At 37.7% G+C, this 24,323-nt stretch overlaps 1 protein-coding gene across 3 annotated transcripts in view; it reads left to right on the plus strand.

Moving 5' to 3' along the window:
- COL14A1 (collagen type XIV alpha 1 chain) overlaps positions 1-24,323 on the plus strand; it is a 251,894-nt gene that overhangs the window by 15,853 nt on the left and 211,718 nt on the right. For all 3 annotated transcript variants that reach the window (XM_008001445.3, XM_008001446.3, XM_008001447.3), the window contains exons 2-4: positions 6,781-6,905; positions 18,003-18,119; positions 22,264-22,407. In XM_008001445.3, coding sequence (XP_007999636.3) covers positions 6,818-6,905; positions 18,003-18,119; positions 22,264-22,407 — 349 coding nt within the window. In that variant the 5' untranslated portion in view covers positions 6,781-6,817. The remainder of the gene's footprint in view (positions 1-6,780; positions 6,906-18,002; positions 18,120-22,263; positions 22,408-24,323) is intronic.

Genomic DNA, 24,323 nt, shown 5'->3' on the forward strand with positions numbered 1-24,323 from the left:
CAAGGCAGAGTTATTTGTTTTGTGCAGGCTTTTGGGCAAAGTTTTAACAAATTAGGCTTTGACATTTTGGTAAATGTTAAAATATCTCATGGCATTTTAATAGGATTGAGATTTTTCTTGCCCTTACTTTACTGTCCAAAAGTTTGGGGACTTGGCAGAAAAGCTTGGGAAAACTGAAATTTCACTTCTCCCAATGTGGTATTGCTCATCCTAACTTAAAATAAACAATAACTAAAGAAGAATTCATGCTGGGCACAGTGGCTCATGCCTATAATCCCAGCATTTTGGGAGTCCGAGACGGGGGAATTGCTTCAGCCCAAGAGTTCGAGACTAGCCTGCACAAGATGAGGAGACCACATTTCTACAAAAAAAATTTTTTAAATTAGCAAGATATGGTGGCACATGCCTATAGTCCAGCTACTTGGAAGGCTGAGGAGGGAGAATCACTTGAGTCCAGCAGATTGAGGTTGTTGTGAGCCTTGATCTCACCACTGCAGCCCAGCTTGGGTAACAGAAGCAGACGTGTCTCAAAAAAAAAAAAAAAAAAAAAAAAAAAAAGAAAAAGAAAAAAAGAATTTTGAAGATAAACTATGGTTACAATGCTTTTTCCGTATAAACAATGCCCAGTTTCCAAAAAAAGTTGCCAAGACTAGCATAGCATTTATTTAGTTAGTTAAAAAGTACATGAGATGCAGAGTAACCTCCAATATTACATGTTAAGTATTGCTTCAAAACACTTGGATGCAGGAACTGCTTTGATGAGAAAAGAGAAAGGCTATTTGATTGTGGCCTTTCACAATAGGAGAAAAAGGTTCTTCTCTCCTATGTTAAAGAGGACCTTTTTCTCCTACATTAAAATAGCATTATGCGATATCTTTTAACATTTTTAAATTTAATTTTTAATTTTTTTGTAGAGCCAGAGTCTCACTGAGTTGCTCAGGCTGGTCTCAAACTCCTGGGCTCAAGCCATCTTCCTGCCTTGGCCTCCCAAAATTCTGGGATTACAGGTGTGAGCTACCATACCTGGCCAGGGATATCTAATGTAAGTCTCCTGATCTGAAAAGGAGATTTTTTTTTTCTCCAAAAAGACAAATGTGGCCTGTTTTTTTTTTTTTTTTTTGCCTTTCTTTTCTTTGCTTTGTTCTGATTGAAACCTCTGGTTATAATGTTTGGAGAATGAAATCTTAGAATATTTTATTGGAGTTGAGAGAGTGATTCTGCTGCAATCTGTTTCTTTGGGTGTGGTGGACAGCTATCTGTGTGACTGGCAGGTTTGCTGAATGTTTTGATTTGATAAGGCTGAAGCCTGCTGCCATATCTTTTCAAATTCCCCTGCACTCATGCCTTCTGTCTACAGAAGAGCTGCTTATACTCGGTTTGGATAATCCACTAATCTTGTTTTACTTGACTTTGTAGGGTTAGGGTTTTATGTATACCCTGGGGCTTTTCCTCCTATATTTCATCAACATTTACTAACCATTTTCCTAATGTCTTCTGTGTCCTGACAAATTAATCCAGGCTATAATGCTGTGTAGATGGTAGTCACTTAATATGTTGACTGTTCTTTTAGCATATACACTGAATGTATTGCCTATTCCATTAGGAATTTTAAGGAATTTCCAGTATGTGAATGTGTTAATCTAAGAACATATTCTTTACTAATTAGCATTTTGGTCATAGGCTGCTAGGGGAAGATATATTTTGGACCCCTAAGCACAAATTAGTACATTCTTTAATTTTTATTGCAGGACCTTAACTTGAATATTTGTATAATGATCAAAGTATATGGGCCTCTCTTTTAGTGGCAACATGAAAGAGTTGTATACTAGACTGTGATTGGATATTTAAAAAAAGCTTAGTTGTCAACATTTTTTTATGAATAGTTGCTTGAAGGAAATATAATTAATTTATTCCTTTAGATATACCATATTATTCTGAAATAAAACCCAAGTATCAGAGATTTAACTACATGAGTCATATTACTTTGAAAGTTTATACAACTTTGCTTTGCTGCATTCATCAGAGGCTTTTGCGCTTAAAGCTACTACCTGAAGGCTGTATTAATCTACCCCACTCATTCCATTCACAGAATTGAATGACTGTAGGAGTTATAGAACCCAACATCCCACTTGATACAGTTTTTCCTTCATACTCTCCAGACTGAAAGGATGCAAACAGGATTGTTTTAAAATCTTCAGACCTACCTCCAGTCTAAAGCCTGATTGGCATATGCGTTACCAGATTATAGATGTTGTTTCAAAGAACAGACTAGTGCAGTATCTCTCAAAAGAACAGCATTCAGGACTGGGGGAAGTAGCATAATAGCAACTAAAAAATACTTGGGATTGGCCAGGCACGGTGGCTCACGCCTGTAAACCCAGCACTTTGGGAGGCCGAGGCGGGTGGATCACAAGGTCAGGAGTTTGGAACCATCCTGGCCAACATGGTGAAAACTCTGTCTCTTCTAAAAAAAAAAAAAAAAAAAAAAAAAAATTAGCCAGACGTGGTGGCACATGTCTGTAATCTCAGCTACTCGGGAGGCTGAGGCAGGAGAATTGCTTGAACCCAGGAGGCAGAGGTTGCAGTGGGCGGAGATCGCACCACTGCACTCCAGCCTGGGCGACAGAGTGAGACTCCATCTCAAAAAACAAAAACAAAAACAAAAACAAAAAAACTTGGAATTTAAATAAGCAATATGGAGTATTTTTTAAAGCATTCAAGGGGATCAGAGTCTCCGAGCTTTGTAACCTAAGAGACAGCTTGTACTTTGCTAGGTATAATCCCTGTCATGGTGAGAATTTTATCCGGACATTTCATTATCAAAGATCTTGAAATGGTAATAGTATGGAGATACTAGATAAATGTAATGTGACTTAAAATATCATTGTAATAATAATTTTTAAAATACCCATACTCTTCCATTTAGGGATAAATGACACCTAGAATAGTATTCTCATTCTTATCCCTCAAGAAGAATTAATATTCTTTTGAGTCCTGTAATCAGTCATACCCAGTTTTGATTTGCAATTAGGAAATGTCAATTGATGTGTTTTTATTGTTGCCACTGGAGACATATATCTATAGTAGAGAAAATTATAGGAATTTAAAGCTTAACACATTTTGATAAATGATCAGCATATAACAAAGAATGTTTGCACTTGATTAGTTTCTTAGGAGTTGGACAGAAACAGTCTTGAGCTGTCTCTCTCGTTGTTCAAGAATATGAAAAACCAGTAGCGCAAATGAAGTATCATTATTAATGGGATCTTATTTAAAGAATGATATGTCATTACTATCTCTATTTAAAAATGGCTTGGCCTGAAAGCCAAAGCCATTATGATTACATTAATGTTTTTAAAAAAGCAATATTGCCATTAATAGGTAGGACTTATTTCTATATTGCAAAGATAGATTAATACTAGACATATCAAAATAGTTAATTACACTGAGAGGTCAGGATGAAAATATGGACATTCCAATGAATGAATTGTCATAAAGGCAAGGTTCAGCATCGATTCTTGATTGAAAAAAATATTCTTAGTAAAAAGACAAGAAGTTTTAAAAGTTTAACATAACACATCTGAACTCAACTACCATTAATATTCTTAATGGTAAAATATTTCAGGCATCCCTAGTAAAATAATTGTTTTTAAACTACTAACCTATACAGTAAGAAAAAAACACATTGGTTGCAAACAATGCAGCTGTCAACTTGGAAAATCCAAGAGATTAAACTGAAAAAATATAAAGGTAGCAAAAATTCAGAATGGTGGTCCATTAATATAAAAAATCAATATCTTTTCTATATTAAAAACAAATCTGTCAGATAACAGTATTGGAAAGAGTCCATTAATAATAGAAACTAAAAAGTTAACTAGAAATATACTTTGGGGTAAGAAAGGCCATTTTACCCATGACACTGAATTAGAAACCATAAAGAAAAAGATCAAGTCAGATTTCTGAACTTTAAAAAAAATTCTTAACCCAATAAATGAAATTGTCAGGCAAAAAACAAACTGGAAAATTACTAAATATATATGAGTTAAAATTAACATATAAAGAGTTATTGTAGATCAATAAGAAAATGGGTAAAGGTCATGAACAGGTATTTTGTTTAAAAAATTTAAATAGCCAACAAACACCAAATGTCACATTTTACTGGTTGTGAAAAAATCTGATTAAGATGCTAATCCCATTTTACCTATAAAATTAGAATATATTGAAAACAACCTCTGTGATGGTGGAATTGATGTGACCTGGTACTCATATGAGATGCAGGTGGAAGTGGAAATCAGTGTTATTTTCTGTAGAGCATTGTGTACCTATATTTGAAAAACCTTAAAAACATGCATCTTGGGCTGGGCAAGGTGGCTCAGGCCTGTAATCCCGGCACTTTGGGAGGCCGAAGTGGGTGGATCACCTGAGGTCAGGAGTTTGAGACCAGCATGGGCAACATGGTGAAACCCCGTCTCTACTAAAAATACAAAAATTAGCTGGGCGTAATAGCACATGCCTGTAATCCCAGCTGCTTGGGAGGCTGAGGCAGGAGAATCGCTTGAACCCGGGAGGCAAAGGTTGCAGTGAGCAAAAGCCCTGGGGACAAGAATAGGACTCTGTCTCAAAACAAACAAACAACGCATCTTGTTTTGCCTAACAGTTTCACAATTGGGAATTTAGCCAAAGTAAATAAATTATGTATTAAAAGAGATGTGAATTAGGATATTCATCGTAGTGTTATATGTATAAAGCAAATTTGGAAACAACCTGTATTTCCAAAGAAAGGTAGGTAAAAAAGTTGTGATACCACTATATATATATAAAGTAAAAGGGCATTTACTGTCATCAGAGTACACTTGAACTAGGAAATAATAACAAAAGGTGTATTCTTTTTGTTGTACTTTGTTGTAGTCTGAATTTTTCACTATTAAAACTCTTTGTTTTTGTAAGAAGAACAAGGTATTTCTAAAGTGGAAAGAAAGTGATGTGAAGCCTGATCTTGTAGAAATGTTTTCATAAGATGCTTCTACCATGTCTGATTGTGCCTTTGTGGTTAAAATCCTGGCTCTACTCACTAGCTTTGTGACTTGGGCAACTTCTCTGTGCCTTGTTGTCCATCGGGAATATGTAGTAGAATTGTGCCTACTTCAAAGAGTTGCTGTGAGGATTAAAGGAATTCATATGTGTACTTAGAGTAGTCTTTACATATAGCAAGGGCTCAATACATTTTATGGTGAATAAAGTAAGATGACTTTTTGGCGTGAACCATGGGAAATATTCTACTCAGCTTTTGGTGTCAGAAAAAGCTACGTATCTCCTGAAAAATATGGTTTAGTTAATCTAAAAATATAGTAAGCCTTAAAGCTTATTATGCTTCCTTCTTGCTTTAGCTGCTAATTCATAAATTTGGAGCCAAATTCATGGTTACCTTTACCAGTTATACAGGACCAGATCCATTTTCTCTGTGCTCATTTAGCTCATTACTTTATTGTTTTATCACCAAAATTTCCCCTTATATTAGGATTGCTGTATCAAATATATGACACTCAGTTAAATTTTAATTTCGGATAAACAATGATTTTTTAAAAATAGTATTTTTCAACTATTGCATAGAACATACTAACATTAAAAAATTATTTGCTGTTTATCTCAAATTAAAATTTAACTATAGTCCTGTATTTTATATGTTAAATCTGGCACTCTTATCTTATCCATTAGGTTCATTTATTATTTAGTTGCTTCAGATCCTTTGTGGGATGATATTGGGAAATGAATGAATGAATATATTAATGAAAAAAATGAATTAAAAATATGCCTTGAGTAGAAGAAAACTTTGGAGATATTTTCTTAATCTCTGAGGGAAAGACTTCAGAATTTCTCCTCTGTAATGACCTATTAATAGAATTATAATCTATAATTTGTAGAATCGTCTTTTAAAGTAATACCAAACATTCATTGTTTTTCACCCTCCATTTCTGCCCCTCTCCCTTTCTCCCTCCTTCTTTCCTTTCTCTTTCTTTCCTTTCTTTTTCTATAAGTTTTTTAATGTTAAAATTTTTATTATTAATTATTATGGATATATAATAATTATACCCTTTCTTTTTTCTTCGTTTTCTTGTCTTCCATTTATCTTCCTTTCTGTCTTTTGCTTGTAGCTCTTCTTTCATTTATATCCCAATGGAAATGAACAATTTGGAAGAGTTTTATATTCACTTATGTTAGGAAAAAGAAGAACTATGAGAAAAGATGAAAGGATTAGGGGTTATTCAACCCAATGAAGGGAAGTCTGAGTACTGCAGTCTTTTAATATTAGTACAAAGTGGTTTTTCAAGTTCTCTTGGATCACCAGTAGAAAGGTCCTATATATTTGTCCTTTGTAGGCAATATAAGGCAACAGTAGGAGTTTATGTGAACTTTATGTGATAAATATGGGAGGAACACTGGCAAGGACATTGGGATTGATGATAATGCTAATTTCAGGTAAAATTATGAAATTTATCCATTTGGGAAATTCAGTATGCAATTTATGTCCATAGGGAAGAGTCACAAAGTACATTCTGAAGCTCTCTCCCAAATATTTCAAATCATTCTCTCCATTTACAGCATCTTCTAAAAAGTCTTTTCTTCATCAGTTTGTATTTTAGAGTGAAATGCATAATGCTCTAGGGAATTAATTACTTCCTGACAATAGTAATCCACGTTAGCTTATTTGCCTGTCCTAAATGATTACATATACTTTATTTTCAGCCTTCTCAAAAATGTCCCCTATCTCTCTGTTTCTAGGTGGCTGCTACATCCCATGTAAAAAGCAGAAAGTAAAATGAAGATTTTTCAGTGCAAGATGCGGTACTGGTTGCTTCCACCTTTTTTGGCAATTGTTTATTTCTGCACCATCGTCCAAGGTCAAGGTAATTGAAAACTTTGAGAATCAGTAGGGTCTGGGACTCTAGCCTTCTTGTTTCTGACTATCATTCTTATTTTATTTATCCTAACAATATATTGGCTTTTACTGAGTTTTACCAACTGTTTGCACTGTAGGAATATACACATCTTTGATGAGGATTACAACCTCACCAGCGACTGAGCATAGTGATTTTGTGGCAATTGGTTAAACAGGTCATTCTTTTTTTTTTTTTTGAAAGAGTCTTGCTCTGTCGCCCAGATGCGATCCCGGCTCACTGCAACCTCCTCCTCTCAGGTTCAAGCGATTTTCCTACCTCAGCCTCCCAAGTAGCTGGGACTAGAGGCATGCACCACCATGCCCGGATAATTTTTGTATTTTTAGTAGAGACAGGGTTTCACCATATTGGCCAACCTGCTCTCGAACTCCTGATCTCGTGACCTGCCTGCCTCAGCCTCCCAAAGTGCTGGGATTACAGGTGCAAGTCACTATGCCCGGCCTATTCTTAAAGTGCTTCTGAAAAGCCTGTGCAAGTTTAACCAGTGAAAGTCAAATTTTTATGTTGCAATATCAGCTATATTAATAATGCTGTATTAGTTAAATTGCTTTATGAATAGAGCCCTATTTTTACAGCTCTGTTAATAAAGAACTGTAATGTGAGTGTGTATGTATCCTAATCATGTCTTGTCTCTTACATAGTGTACAGGAGATTTCTATCACTACATACCTGGTCCTTGATTTTGCTCCTTTTCTTAAAAACCGAGCACATAGTCTGAATGTTATAAGGGCCTGACAGAGCCTGCCAATATGCCATTTCAGGCATTCCTAATGATTTCTAGCTTTGTTTTAATTAAACTTAATGTGTGAAATCTACTCTTTGCATTCCTGGGATGGGGACTTTTATTTTATTTATTTATTTATTTATTTATTTTGAGACAGTCTCACTTTGTCGCCCAGGCTGGAGTGCAGTGGCGCGATCTCGGCTCACTGCAAGCTCCGCCTCCCGGGTTCAGGCCATTCTCCTGCCTCAGCCTCCCGAGTAGCTGGGACTACAGGCGCCCGCCACCACGCCCGGCTACTTTTTTTGTATTTTTAGTAGAGATGGGGTTTCACTGTGTTAGTCAGGATGGTCTTGATCTCCTGACCTCGTGATCCACCCGCCTGGGCCTCCCGAAGTGCTGAGATTACAGGCGTGAGTCACTGCACCCGGCGGGAACTTTTATTTTTGATTTCTGTTCATTTTTATAAAGTAAGTCTAGGGCTGAAAAACTACTACCTGTGGGCCAAATCTGGTCCACTGCCTGTTTTTATAAATAAAGTTTTATTGGAGGACGTCATGCACATTTGTTTGCATATTGTCTGTGGCTACTTTCATGCCACAGTGATAAAATTAAATAGTCATGACAGAGACCATGTGTCCCGCAAAGCCAAAAATATTTATCTGAAAAAAAATGGGCTAACTTCTGAAGTAAATATGCATAACTGTGCAAAGTGATATTATTAGACAAACACAGAAATCTACAGAGACTGAAGTGTTGGTGATGAAATGTTATCAGCTCAGCAAGGAAGTGTAAGTGTGGTAAAGTGATTTTAGGAATGCTAATGTCTAATGTTTGGCATTGAGGGTTGTAGAAAAGATCAATGCATGAACCACCACACACTGTTTCTTTAAAGGGAGGCATACCTGTTTGGAAAGGAATGGAACTTGACTTTTTGCATCCACACATTGCTGTTATACACCTGGGGTTAAGGAACTGTATTTCCAACTACTTCATTGAACACACAGCAGGCAGTTTGGTAGACACATTCTGCTTATGTTATTTACGTTGATGAAAGAATGATTTCAGCTGTGGCAATTAGGAAATTCTAGATCACTGATCTTGATCTTCTAAACTCCAGGATACAAGACATAGATCCTTAGAAACAGAGGGCGGGCAAGTTGCTAAGCCCTCCAGAGTTTCTGTCTCAGTCTAGCATAATTCAGAAGTGGTCATTCATGGAATAACTGATCATATAATCATATATAGCTCTTATGGGATACTTTCAAGGATGCTGTCTACTGGATGAACATTGTTAGCCAAATTCTGTTTCTCTTTTTGTGTGCTTTTTTTTTTGAGACGGAGTTTTGCTCTTGTTGCCCAGGCTGGAGTGCAATGGCAAATGGCACAGTCTCAGATCACTGCAACCTCCGCCTCCTGCATTCAAGCGATTCTTCTGCCCCAGCCTCCCAAGTAGCTGGGATTACAGACATGCGCCATGAAGCCCAGCTAATTCTGTATTTTTAGTAGAGAGGGGGTTTCACCATGTTGGTCAGGCTGGTCTCGAACTCCTGACCTCAAGTGATCCACGCTGCTTGGCCTCCGAAAGTGCTGGGATTATAGGCGTGAACCACCGTGCCCAGCCACCAAATTCTGTTTTAAGTGAACACTTATGGGGCACATTCTGTGTGTCAAGTTCAAGATACAAAGCTAAATAAGACTTATTTATTTATTTATTTATTGCCTTCAACCAGGTTACCGTCTACTAGGGAGACAGGGCTGTAAGCAAATAAATTGCAATATAAGTTATGTTGGGGGTGAAGTGGGGCAAAGACAAAGATGGAAAGATAGATTGAAGCCAGATTATGGAAGATTTTAAACAACTCTGTTTTTGAGAAAAACACTCTGATAGCAATATCGATGATTCTCATATTTGTGACTCATGGGGGCTTGAGGGATAGGAACAAACAAGGTATGAGAAATCGTTAAAATATATTAAATTGTCCATGAAATAGGTGTTGAAGGCTGGAAGTAGGCAATGTGAGTAGAGAGAATGCATCTAAGAATCCTTTAAGGAGTACACTAGATAAAAGTTGTCTGCTGATTAAAAGTGGAGACAGACAAATGACAGGGAAATATTGAAGATGAATCAAGTTTCTTGATGGAGACCTGAGCAGATGGGGCCTTTCATCTTGACCCCTGTGTCATTACTGCTTCTATATCTTTGCATTGTAGTTGTTTATTTACCTCAACTCATAAAAGCCAATCGTTCTCCCTTTAGTGTCTGTATCTCTAGTACAGAGCAATGTTTCAGTCATGGTAGACATCTGTTGAAGAGTTTAAACAAGTAGAAGACAGTAAGTTCAATTTTAGACAAACATATGGAGCTTACGGTGTCTGTGGGACATTCGGGTGGAGGTGTCTGGTAGGCAGTTGGTGGTCTGGAGTTTAGGGAAAAAAGATCAAGGCAGGAGATTATATTTGAATTGTATTTTATTTGGGAATTCACTTATAGGGATTTTTGAAGCCTTAGAAGTACAATTAGGGGGGGATATCAAAGTGGAAAGAAGTGAGGATGAAGTCAGCCAAACATCAATAGAGTTCAATAGAAGAAAAATGACTGATTTAAAGAGTCAAAAAAAAAAATCCAACATCAATTATAAGGAGAGTCAGGGGAATGTAGTGGATGATAAATGAAGGCTGGAGAAATTTTCAAGAAGGAAGATGGTGGCTGCACCCTGGAGGAAACCTCAATAAGAAAAGCTTTAGAGGTCTTTGGTTTTGGTGATTAGGAAAATATGTGAGACTTTTGAGAAACCTCATCTTATTCCCACCATGACACCTCTTATTTACGTGACTGATTTTGAGCAAGGAATAAAGAATATGAATTGCTTTACTGGATTGATTTTCTGTTTTAAAGCAAATTTAGTAGTGAGTTTCTGTGGGTTGGCCAAATTTGTCATTAATTTGCAAAGCCATATAGACATGAGCCACCGGACTTTTATCATGTCTATAATCCCAGCACTTTGGGAGGCTGAGGCAGGTGGATCATGAGGTCAGGAGTTTGAGACCAGTCCGGCCAATATGGTGAAACCCTGTCTCTACTAAAAATACAAAAAATTAGCCAGGCACGGTGGTGCGTGCCTGTAGTCCCAGCTGCTCAGGAGGCTGAGGCATGAGAATGGCTTGAACCCAGGAGGCGGAGGTTGCAGTGAACTGAGATTGCGCACTGCACTCCAGCCTAGGCGACAGAGTGAGACTCCATCTCAAAAAAAAAAAAAGAAAAAAGAAAAAGAAAAACAAAGTCAGTGTGGTAGGTAGAATAATGTGCCTGCAAAGATGTTGACATATGAATTTTCAGAACTTGTGAATATGTTATATGGCAAGGGGGAATTAAGATGTCAGATTGAATTAAGTTTGTTAATCAGTTGACCTTAAAATAGGGAGGTTAGCCTGGATTATCTGGGTGGGCCCAATGTAAAGCAAAAAGCTTTAAATATGGAAGAGGGAGACAGGGCAGCCAGTGTCAGTGGCCAGGTGAGAAAAACTTGACTGGGTACTGCTGGCTTTGAAGATGGAAAGAGGCCACAAGTCAAGGAATGTGGGAAGCCTCTAGAAGCTAGAAAAGGCCAGACAATGATTGAGTGATTCTCCCCCACAAAAAGAAATTCAGCCCTTCCAACACCATCCTTTTAGCCCGGTGAGATTGATTTCAAACTTCTGACCCTTAGAACTGTAAGATAATACATGTCTGTTGTTTTAAGCCACTAAGGTTTTGAAATTTATTACAGTAACAATAAACAATGAATACAGCTAGTATTAAAAGATATACAGGATGGCTCATGTCTGTAATCCCGGCACTTTGGGAGGCCGAGGCGGGCAGATCACGAGGTCAGGAGATGGAGACCAGCCTGGCTAACACGGTGAAACCCCGTCTCTACTAGAAATACAAAAAAAATTAGCCGGGCGTGGTGGCGGGCGCCTGTGGTCCCAACTACTGGGGAGGCTGAGGCAGGAGAATGGCGTGAACCTGGGAGGCAGAGCTTGCAGTGAGCCAAGATCGCGTCACTGCACTCCAGCCTGGGCTACAGAGCGAGACTCTGTCTCAAAAAAAAAAAAAAAAAAAATACAGGAAATTAATTCTTGCTCCTTAAATTGCTTATCCATTTAGTCTCTCCATGGAATATTTTATGGAAAATGTTCCTCTCCAGGACCTGTGAACCTACATTGGCTCAAATAACTGTTTTGTTTTGTTTTGTTTTGTTTTGTTTTTGAGACAGAGTCTCGCTCTGTCTCCCAGGCTGGAGTGCAGTGGCCCGATCTCAGCTCATTGCAACCTCTGCCTCCCGGGTTCAAGCGATTCTCCTGCCACCACCATGCCCGGCTAATTTTTGTATTTTTAGTAGCGGCGGAGTTTCACCATATTGGCCAGGCTGGTCTCGAACTTCTAACCTTGTGCTCTGCCCGCCTTGGCCTCCCAAAGTGCTGGGATTACAGGCGTGAGCCACCGCGCCTGGCCTCAAATAACTGTTTGTACCTGGATTATTCCAACATCTTCTTTTCAAGACAAGTTGTTAAATGAACTATAGTACAGAAAAAGTAATATGAGGCTGTAGGAGAAAAATGTGTACAGCAATAACAGAGTGATGGGATCCACACTTTCTTAGAGTTTCACAGTAAATATGTACCTGGTTCTAGTGATGTTTGTTTTGGACAGTTACAGGAAGGAGCCACTGAAGGTAAAATAACTGTCATTTAAAAACCTCAACACATGGAAAATTGGAGACTTTGCATAGGGGCTACCTTTAACTTTATAAAGACCTCTGTGTTCACACGTTGACACGTATTTCTTGCTGTTGTTAGTAGCCAAACACATTTAAAAAGTTGAGAATGTTTTCCTTACTGCTGTCTTCAGCATCTTTATAATGGATTATGAAATTACAACATATGAGGTTCTAAACCACATTAAAAAAATATCCCTGTAGCATATCCTACAGTAAAAGTCTCTCAAAATTTTATTGCTCTGATTTATAGAACATTTAGGCAGCACATTTAAATGAAAAAATGACTAACATAAAAAGCTAAAGTTTTTGTATTTTATTTTATTTTTTTGAGCCAGAGTCTTGCTATGTCGCCCAGGCTGGAGTGCAGTGGTGCGATCATGGCCTCCACGTCCTGGGCTCAAGTGATCCTCCTACCTCAGCCTCCTGAGTAGCTGGGACCATAGGTGCATACAACCACGCTCAACTGATTTTTGTATTTATTTTTTAGAGATGGGGTTTTGCCATGTTGCCCAGGCTGGTTTCAAACTCCTGGGCTCAATGAATCTGTCTGCCCTGGCCTCCCAAAGTGCTGGGTTACAGACGTGAGCCACTGCACCCCACCAATAATCTAAAAACAATTTTTTTTTTAGATTACTTGGAAAAATAGCCAAATACTTCTCTGCTGTTTAAAAGTCTTTTAAAAATAAATATAATTGGTTGCCCTATCAACTTAGCACCCTAAAATATGTTTTAAAGAGGTAAAAACTCTCAGTGTGATTTCATGCTGCATTGTCTTTATCAGCCAGACATTTTTGGTTGCAAATAAAATAAATTTTCTCTGGTCAACTAAGCAAAAATGTATTCACTAGTAGGTAATGCAGTAGCTCATATAATCAAAGTAAAAGTAAATAATCAAGCTTTGAAAAGGACAGGAATCTGGGAAACCCTCTGGGATACAGTCTGTAGAAACTAGTGACCATTTTCCTTAGGGCATGTCATTGGAATGACTGGAACTATTTTCCATCCTTGCATCACTGGAGTCAAGTTTCAGATTCTTGGGAGAGTCTGCTTGACCTGGTTTGAGTGATTTTTCCCAGCCTTTAGCCAGGGGAGGATAGCTGGCCCTATGCAGTGGGGGGAGGCGGTGTTGTTCCTTGGAAGAAAACCAGGATGCTGTCATATAAGGAAGAGGAGATGCGATTAAGGGTAGGGAAGAATACAAGATGTCCATTTCAGTGTCCCTGTGTAAAAACTAGCGTTTTAATAAACAAATGTGAACATTTTATTAAAATAAGTGTCTTTACGTAGAGGGTCACTTGACAAAACCGTAAGCGTTCAAATTCAGATGAGAAGAAAGGAAAGAAGGAAGGAAGAAAGGGACAGCCAAAAGTCAACCCTTTAATAAATAGATTATGAAATAGAATTTCCTAAATGCTTGATAACAGTGAGACTTCAATGGCATGACTTAAACATTTCTTTCCTGCCTATGAGCCTCTATGGGAATGGTTGCAGTGGTATTCTTTGAGCTTAAAGAAAATCTTCCTTCACAAACAAAGCACAGCACAGCACAGCAGAACAAAAATGCCTCTACACTTTCAGTGACAAGCCTAACCCTGCAGTGGAGTGGAAGATAACGGGTAGCCACTCCTCAGTCTTCCCCCTCAGTCTCCCTTTGGGATGATGTTTATGTATTCACAGATCTTATATCAGGCCTAATTTCATGTGCAATCTCATCCTTTACACTTCACCATGCAAAAGATGAATCTGTTGGTTTCCTTTGGGCTCTTGGTGTGTGCTGGAAATCAAACTTTACACTTGATGTTTGTCTTTTTGAAAAGATTAGGATTTGAACTGACATAAATTTTGAGTCAAGTTCATGCAAGCATTTATAATTATTAATGGAAGTTAAGCATATGTTTAAAAAAAGTACTTCCTTTATGCTTGCAAACAGAAAAATCATGGGTCTGATATAAAATGTACACAAAGGTTTGTTCCATGAGGTAAGAGCAATTATTTCTGCACGGCACTTACAGCATTTCTGTCAATCATGCTGCCCTTGCTTTGGTTCCAGTCCCAGTGCCTTCTAAGAGGGGGAAAAAAGCTAACTTTGAAATCCACAGGTGTGACCTTAGGCCTCTTTCTTTGTTAACTAGCATTTCTTCTTTCCAATATTTTTTTACCCTAAAGGCAAAAACCTAAAGAAAATGTGAACGTTATGTTTAACTAAGATTTCCTTTTAATGACTGTGAGGGTATTTATGCTTCTATAGACAATAGATGTGGTCTGTTGATAAAAGGTAATAATGATATTGCTTTTGCCTGGCAGTTGTAATGGGACTGTAGACAGTTTAATCACTTGTAAATTAATAAAAGAGTTGAGTATTGATGGATTTGGTTGTTGCATTTGCTTCAATGGTTTTGCACTTTGTTTTCTTGAGCAATCGAATGGAAGCCGATGCCTCTCTTGGTTCTAGAATACCATCCAGATTATCTGAACATGGTCCACATTGCCCTCATTTTCTCCTGGAGGTTTAGAAGCCTATCTATTGACTAAAAGATGTTGAGGGCTATAAATTCAGACAACATTTAAAGAATAGTAGCATGGATATTAAAATTAAGACTTTTTAACCTAGGAATCCTGAATGTTGTTTGCTGTTTTGAGATGTCAACACACCTGGAGTGCTAATGGAATCATTGACTCTCTTGGAATTTCCTAGATTGAAGCCTCCATCCTATTTGTACTTTTCCACTTGATGGTTCCCAAGGAAGCTTTTTTTTCAGCAGCTCATTCATGCAAAAACTTGGACAATGACATTTACTAGTCCACTGACTTGATTTGAGTCAGAAACTTGCATATATTTTGTAACGTTTTAAAATTCTTACTTTTAATTTTCTTCCATAAGTAATAAGAATCTATTAATTAATTAATTTTCTTCTCGAGTTGATGACTAAACAAAATAGTAACAGTTTTTCTGTTCATTCAAATGTTAGGTTCAGGCACCTTCCTCTTCCATTTGAAAAAAGTTATTCTTATGACAAATTTATGTTTTCTCATTAGCCAGAGAAATGTAGACTATTTCTTCCATTCATGTCACACTGAGAACAGGAAGCTAATGTTTTTATTCTGCATGGCTAGCATTCTCTACTTAGAGACAGTAAAGGACAAATAGAAAGAAAATCTATTCTTAAGATTGTGTCTTTCAGTGCTTACTGATTTCAGAAGATTTCATCTGGTTTCGGTTTGTGGAGTAGTAAATTATTCATTCATCTAGCTCAATGAAGGGTGACTTCTTTTTTTTTTTTTTTTTTTTTTTTTTGAGATGGAGTCTCGCTCTCTTTCATCCAGGCTGGAGTGCAGTAGCCTGATCTTAGCTCCCTGCAGTCTCCACCACCCTGATTCAATTGATTCTCCTGTCTCAGCCTCCCGAGTAGCTGGGACTACAGGCGTGTGCCACCACACCTGGCTAATTTTGTATTTTTAGTAGAGATGGGGTTTCACCATTTTGGTCAGGCTGGTCTCAAACTCCTGACCTCAGGTGATCCACCCGTCTTTGCCTCCCAAAGTGCTGGGATTACAGGCATGAGCCACCACGCCTGGCCGAGGGTGACTTCTTAATATGAATCATCTTTCAAAGAAACAGTGCATTTCATCTGGGGTCAGAGATTGTCTTTCACCAGTATGTGAACTTGGGCAAGTGCCTTAGTTGCACCTTGGTTCCTTTATCTATCAAATTGGAATAGCAATGTATGTTTTGAAGATTAAGTGAGCTTTTAAGCTGAATCATTACATGAAGTAGGGAAAAGGGGAAAAATATTTATTGACCGCCTATTATTATATTCATGATATCCATTATCCTATTTACGGTTGTCATCTCTCCTTTGCAAAAAGTATTGCCATCAGCTTTTCTAAAAATAAAGAAACTAAGGTTTTGGAAGAAACAATAACCTGCTCACGGTTATTAGCTAAGTGGTAGAACTGGGAATGAAACTAACATCCATATCCCGTGTTCTGCCCCATGCCTATGTGGGAGAAAGTTTGTTTCTTTTCTCTATGCTCTGTTTTTTTTTTTTTTTAAATGAGAAAGAGAGGCTGGGCTTAAAAGTAGATAAAAGGCCGGGCGCGGTGGCTCAAGCCTGTAATCCCAGCACTTTGGGAGGCCGAGATGGGTGGATCACGAGGTCAGGAGATCGAGACCATCCTGGTTAACACGGTGAAACCCCATCTCTACTAAAAATACAAAAAAAAATTAGCCGGGCGTGGTGGCAGGCGCCTGTAGTCCCAGCTACTCGGGAGGCTGAGGCAGGAGAATGGCGTGAACCCAGGAGGCGGAGCTTGCAGTGAGCCGAGATAGTGCCACTGCACTCCAGCCTGGGCGACAGAGCAAGACTCCGCCTCAAAAAAAAAAAAAAAAAAAAAGTAGATAAAAAAGGTTAACTTTTCCATTAAGTATTAACTTTTCTTTTCTAACAAACTCATTTAGAGAGTATGTAATAAAAACCTTCTTACGTTTTTTGAAATACTGGAACATTTGTGTAGTGTTCCAGAAATGTGTTTTGAAGTTTGAATGACCTACACAAAAAGTAATACGGCTCTACTCATTTTTGTAAACTGTCAGAAAAGATAAAACATTCTGGGCTGATTCATGACCATGTGGTTTGTATCTTTCTGATAGATATAAATCAGCTATCCTTGAAAACTAGATCCAAGTTTATAAAACATAATTATCTTTTACTTGGTCCTGAATGCCTTTACAATCATTTTCTCCAATGTTTTTAAATGAATGTCTTATTACCATAATATATCCATAATAGCACTCTCAAATTATCATATAATCAATCAAAAATATTGAATTACCAAAGTGAAAAACCTAAGGACATACAACAGGTCTCAGTAGAGTAGATTATAGAAGCTCACATGTTTCAAGGAGAAAAATTTATCCTTGTAACATAATGAAAGCATTTTACAAAATTGGCTTCAATTATTAAACTAGGCTAGAGTATTACATTCTAACAGTTGGTCTTAGTTCTTTGTCATAAGGTCACTACTGTTTGACAAATGGATATCCCTTGGGTAAGAAACAAATGCCCTTAGGTTTGTGTTATCTTGCAAACTGATCAGTTCATTAATGGGGTTTAAAAAATAATATATATTATGGCCAGGCACGGTGGCTCATGCATGTAATCCCAGCACTTTGGGAGGCCGAGGCGGGTGGATCATGAGGTCTGGAGTTCAAGACCAGCCTGGCCAAGATGGAAACCCTGTCTCTACTAAAAATACAAGAAAATTAGCTGGGCGTAGTGGCACGTGCCTGTAATCCCAGCTACTTGGGAGGCTGAGGCAGAGAATTGCTTGAACCCAAGAGACAGAGGTTGTAGTGAGCTGAGATCCTGCCATTGCACTCCAGCCCGGGCAATAGAGCGAGACTCTGTCTCAAAAAACATATATATATAAAAAATACATATTTTGAGGCTGATGTAGTCTTTTGTGTGTATTTTGGTTATACTACTTTGACTTTATATAAGATTTAACAAATAGAAGCTTAAATGTTACAATGTTTACATCATTTTTGTTTTTCCTTTTCAGTGGCTCCACCCACAAGGTTACGATATAATGTAATATCTCATGACAGTATACAGATTTCATGGAAGGCTCCAAGAGGGAAATTTGGTGGTTACAAACTTCTTGTGACTCCAGCTTCAGGTAAAAACAATTGACTGTGTTTTGTAGAGCATTAGCAACTTTTCATGCATAGGTAACTAAAAACATGTAGTGCCAAGCATTGTGTTGGGATTATTTGAAAGCTTTTTGTTTTGTTTAATCTTTAGCGTTTAAAATCTTACCATCTAATCAAGGTAATAATGTTCCCCAAAGAGTAAAGAGTGACTCTTGGCTCTAGTTCTTTTTAGACCAAATTATCAGACAGTCAACAAGTTTTATTTTCTCTGTTTAGACATAGAAATGAATACTTGGATTCATTGGAACTTAAATATACAATGCACCTGAGTGTCCAATAGTTTTGACTAGTTGAATAAACTATGATTAATTAACTCAACAGAATAATATTCAGCATTATACATTAAAATTATAAAGGCTAAGTAGATATTGTGAAAATAAGTGATAAGGTAGGAAAAGCATAAGATGAACACATTTTTTGATCATGAATAGTTATTTAAGGACGCTTTAGATTAAGCATCTTTATTTTAAAGTTGATGCTTAAATGATGCCTAAAGATACTTCATTATTTAAAGATGCTTTAAATTAAGTGTCTAAATAATGAAGTATCTTTCAGCATCATTTAGTTGAATTTTTCTTTCTCATATTTTACATTTTTATTACACGAATATAATAAGCTAAAATAATACAGACCATGTAGGGAAACTGCCTCTGCTACATGGTTGTTATGAAGATGAAGATGGGATCAGCAACTGGATTGCTTGAATTCAAAACTTGATTCTGTCACTTATAAGTGGTGTGATTCAGGCAAGTTGATCACTCAGTGCCTCACGTTTCTTCTATGCAATGAGCAAACAATATTTGTACCCACCCCGTGGAGTCTTCTACGAATTTGCACCTCAAGGTTGATCTGGGATCAGCAGCATTGGCATTACCTGAGAGCTTGTTAGAAATACAGAATACCGAGCTCTACCCTCAACCTCTTCAACCAGCATCTGAATTTTAAAAAGATCCCCAGGTGATTCCTATGCACAGTAAATTTGGGAAGTACTAGTTGTGAAGACTAAAATAAATATAAAGCCCTTAAAATAGTGGTGCCATATAGTTAAGTACTCAGTAAATGTTACCTATGATTGTCATAAAGATGCTCTCAGGTGACATTACTTCTCCAAGGATCCATTTTTGCACAGTACATAATAAATAATAATACATATTTGTATAATATATATTTATGTAAGTATAGTAATTATTTATTTTTTTTCTTGGTGATAAAGAGGGTTATATGGAGCTAGACTCCTTTCAGTGGTAGACCTTTTCCCAAAAGATACGGTGAAGGAGACAGATGCTGTATTGTTCATTAATGTGGACGTCTTACTCAACACTTGATGTAAACATTCCAAAAAGACAAGCAGATGAAACACCTGGTTTCTTGCTTGGTCACCAAAAGGCCTTATCTTTCATTTATTTTTTCATTTATTTTCACTCTTTCTTGCCCAGGCTGGAATGCAGAGGCGTGATCTCGGCTCACTGAAACCTCTGCCTCGTAGGTTCAAGTGATTCTCCTGTCTCGGCCTCCTGAGTAGCTGGGATTACAGGCACTCACCACCATGCCTGGCTAATTTTTGTATGCTTAGTGGAGATGGGATTTCACCATGTTGGCCAGACTGGTGTTGAACTCCTGACCTCAGGTGATCCACCTGCCTCAGCCTCCCAAAGTGCAGGGATTACAGGCGTGAGCCACTGCACATGGCCTGACATATCTTTTATTAAGAAACATTATCCGTAGGCTCATTAGATTGACTTCTGGTTGAGCAATGCCAGATGTCTACTTTTCCCATGGTGGCGTACAGAAGTGACTTGCTTATGGAAAACAATATTCTCAAACCTTAAAGAGTTTTCATTTTGTAGTATGACTCAACTTTGAAATTTCTTGATTTTTAAAAATAGAGCTTATTTTTTAAAATAAGCTATCATGGGAAATTTGAATTTAAAAGATTCTTGAACATTTATGAGTCTAAAGGTCAAAATACAAGTTACTATTTTTTGGTACCTCTGAGATTCCCCATGTCTGATCTTGAAAGGTAATTTTTTTCCTTCAAGTGATTTGTAGCTTAACTTTTTCTGATTAATTGTGATAATACCAAACTATTAAGTATCCCCAAGCAAGTGTTATTGAGGAATCATAGAACTATAAGAGTGACTTGGGTAGCCTCTGAAACAAACCTTCATCTGAATCCTTCAATCCCCTCTTGAAGAGTGCACCCAAGAAGTAGATGTCTAATTCTTGCTTAGACATCTCCCATGACAAAATAAAAATTGGGAATGTAAGCAAATTATTTCTTCGTGAATGCTAAGTTTATTTTCCACAGTGTCCTTGCTGCAGCAATCCAAGATAATCAGGCTTGACAATCTGGCATCTATTTGATTAAACATAGTAAATAAAAAGTAATAAATACATTTAGCCACAAAATGTTTATAGCTGTTTCAACACTATGAGACATGATCCAACTATTGTTTATGCCAGCCTTTCTGAAAGCGTGTTCCATGGTATTCTGTAGGATGCTAATAGCTGTTTTGCAGCTAAATAGTTTAATGGTCAAATAAATTTGGAAATTCTAGTTTAAACAGAGGTTTAAAGCTTTTTTTGTTTGTTTCAGGAATCTCAAAGCCTATAATAAAACAATACACTCCATAACTCTCAAAGAGGGACTGTAATATACAGGGTTTGTTTTTCAAGAAACTTTTTTTAGTGAAACACACATTGTGAAAGATATATTAGGTGCACTTTGCAGTAGATGAGTTTTAAATGACAGAAGTTCCTGAAACCAGATTTAACATCTTGAACATAAATGCATATAAGGAAATGGGTTTTGGCAAGAGAAAGACTCCATTTTGCCCTCCAGTAGTAGGCAGCACAGATAATAGCAGCATCAAATTTCAGAATTAAAAATATTAATTTTATTAGCATATGATTAAATTATAGCCTGTATTATGTTTGACTAATTCAGCAAATTTCAGACTTCTCTTGCTGGTACTGCTAAATAGACAGAAGTTTTAAATTAATTTTCCTTTTCTCAATCACAGTAATTGCAGGCAAAAATTAGAGAAGAAAAGTAAAATTTGGAATTCTGCATAAAAGTTGAGTATTTAATCGTCAGCACTTTCAAGAAAGCCTTAGATGTCAGTCAAATTTGATGGAGAGGTAATGGGATTTTGAAATCTTTTCATGAACCAAGCCAACTTTTAAGTAGCCGGTCAATGAGTGGCTCCTTCAGCATCCTGAGCCATTTGTGGTCAGATTTAAGATAATTAAATGGCTCATGTTTCAAGGATGCTTTGACTCACTTTAGAGAGGCCGTAGAAAACAATTCCAGTGTAAATAATTACTTTTGGCCTGCCCATATCTCCCCCTTCACATTTTTTTTTTTTTTTTTTTTTTGAGGCGGAGTCTCGGTCTGTCACCCAGGCTGGAGTGCAGTGGCGCGATATCGGCTCACTGCAACCTCCGCCTCCTGGGTTCAAGTGATTCTCCTGCCTCAGCCTCCTGAGTAGGTGGGACTACCGACCAACACCACCATGGCTGGTTAATTTTTTGTGTTTTTAGTAGAGGCAGGGTTTCACCACGTTGGCCAGGCTGGTATAAAACCCCTGACCTCAGGTGATCCACCCACCTGGGCCTCCTGAAGTGCTGGGATTACAAGCGTAAACCTCTGCACCTAGCCTCTCCCTTCACTTTTAAGTGAAATTCTTTCCTCAAAGCGTGTATCTGATGCTGAGGGCTTGCTGTCTTGTAATCTTGTACTCTGGCTTTTCCTACTATATAAAAGCAGTGGCGTGTTATGATGAAATATTTTTGTGAATTTGATTTTCTCTAATTTCGACAATTGTTAGTTATCTAATGTAAAAAGAGTACAACTAAAAATGAAGATGGAAACTATATTATAATTCGATGCAATACACATATATACCATTGTATCTATTTTTAAATGTCTTCACCTCTTGATGTATGTATATACACTCTAAATATATACAATTTAAAATATATACAATAAAACACATTTCAAAAAATGCCTTCACTGTTTAACACCTTTATTGCTAACTAATAAAGTTTCTTAATGTTCACAGTGAACCTTATTTCTTAGAACTGATTTATTTTTCTCTTTTATTATAGGTGGAAAAACTAACCAGCTGAATCTCCAGAACACTGCAACTAAAGCAATTATTCAAGGCCTTATGCCAGACCAGAATTACACAGTCCAAATTATTGCATACAATAAAGATAAAGAAAGCAAGCCAGCTCAAGGCCAATTCAGAAGTATGTATTTGCAGTTCTGAAAGTACCTCTGCAGGAGTCTGTCCCAGCCTTGGATTTGAGTCTGTGATATATATTCTACAACTTAAAATTCTGGATTTTTCAGATTTATAGAGATCCTAGAAGACCTTTAGTCTTACCTTCAACAAATTCCTCTGATCTCTAATACTTTCCTACCCTTCCTTTTCCCCCATTTTGCTGTATTCCTACTTACGCTTTGTGCTTTACTTTCCAATGAACTTCTTAACGTTGGCTCCTGAACCTTACCCAGACATCTCTCCTATGTGATTTCTTAGCATCTAGAGCTTCCCTTCTGGTACTATCACACCGTATTGTAATTGCTTATTTACTTCGCTGTGACCCCCACAAGCCTGCAAGTTTTGCAAAGACTGTAACTCAACTATTTTTATTTCTCATTGTATCACAGTTGCGTATTATAGGCCTGGCATATAATGGGTGCTCCATAAATATGAATGTCTGAATGGATAATGCCTGCATCTCCTCTATAGGATCCCCAGAAAGTGCCAGTCCAGCCTCTACTAAAACAACCTACGCAACAGGGAATTTAATTCTTTCCAATTGTTAATCAGTTGACATAGGGACCGTTCTATGCCAGTCTCCATGATAAGCTGATTTGTCAATAAATACAATGTGAGAAGTATTGGAGAGAGTACATATAGGACTCTGTGAAGAGAGGTACTCTCTCTGCCCCAGTAATGGGCTGTGGAGAGGATAGACATGGGAAAGCTTCACGTTTGAGCCAGTTTTCAAATAGTAAATTGGGCATTTGGAGAAGTGACAGGGTGTGCAGAGGACATTCTAAGCGAGAGCGAAAGCTCTGCAATGGTCCAATCAATGTCCACACAGTTCGTTAGGAAACATTTCTTTAGACTGAGTTTAAAAATGGTCTATACAGGCTGGGCACGGTGGCTCATGCCTGTAATCCCAGCACTTTGGGAGGCTGAGGCAGGTGGATCACCTGAGGTCAGGGGTCCGAGACCAGCCTGACCAACATGGAGAAACCCTGTATCTACTAAAAATACAAAATTAGCCAGGCGTGGTGGTGCACACCTGTAATCCCAGCTACTCAGGAGGCTGAAGCAGGATAATCGCTTGAACCCAGAAGGTGGAGGTTGATCTCGGTGAGCCGAGATCGCGCCATTGCACTGCAGCCTGGGCAACAAGAGTGAAACTCTGTCTCAAAAACAAAAAGTAAAATAAAAAATAAAGACTACACAGGCCCTGATTCTTCTGTCTCTCGGGAGACATTCATTCATTCTTTTCTTTTTTTTTCATTGAACAAATGTATTTCACATGCCTACTAAGTGCCAGACTGTTTTCTAGGCACTTGGGCACAGGACAAATCCCTGCCCCATATGGACCTTATAGTCTAATGACCAGAGACTACAGCAACACCCTTTTCCTGAAAGTGGTGTTTCAAATGTGAAGGATGAAATTTTTTTGTATTGTGAATACAAACAGAAGAGGCCTAGCCTAGTTAACTTTCTGTTACGTCATTGCTAAAAGAAACTCTTCTTAAAAGCCCAATTTATTATTAAGGACAATTTAAAGCATAATAAAAAATCATCAGAATATTTTAATGAACTCCTAAGTAGCCGTCATCTGGCTTCAACAATTAGCTGCTCATGGCCAGTCTTATTTCTTCTATCCCTCAAACCCTTTTCCTTATTATTTTTTGAGCAAATCGTAGACATCATTTTAAATAGATTTTTTTCCTAAATTTTAAACAATAGCTTTTAAAATCCTACCATAAGATGAATCCATAAATCTGTGTGGTGGTGGGTCTGGAACTTTGTGTACAGCAATGTTCTATCTAGATTTTTTTACACCTCTTCCCTCCCTTTTTTCTCTTCCTCTTCTCGGTAATGTTTTGTGAGACATGTAGGCTGGTGCAAAAG

This window comes from Chlorocebus sabaeus, chromosome 8 (assembly GCF_047675955.1).
Source record: "Chlorocebus sabaeus isolate Y175 chromosome 8, mChlSab1.0.hap1, whole genome shotgun sequence".
Taxonomy (NCBI): Eukaryota; Metazoa; Chordata; class Mammalia; order Primates; family Cercopithecidae; genus Chlorocebus; species Chlorocebus sabaeus.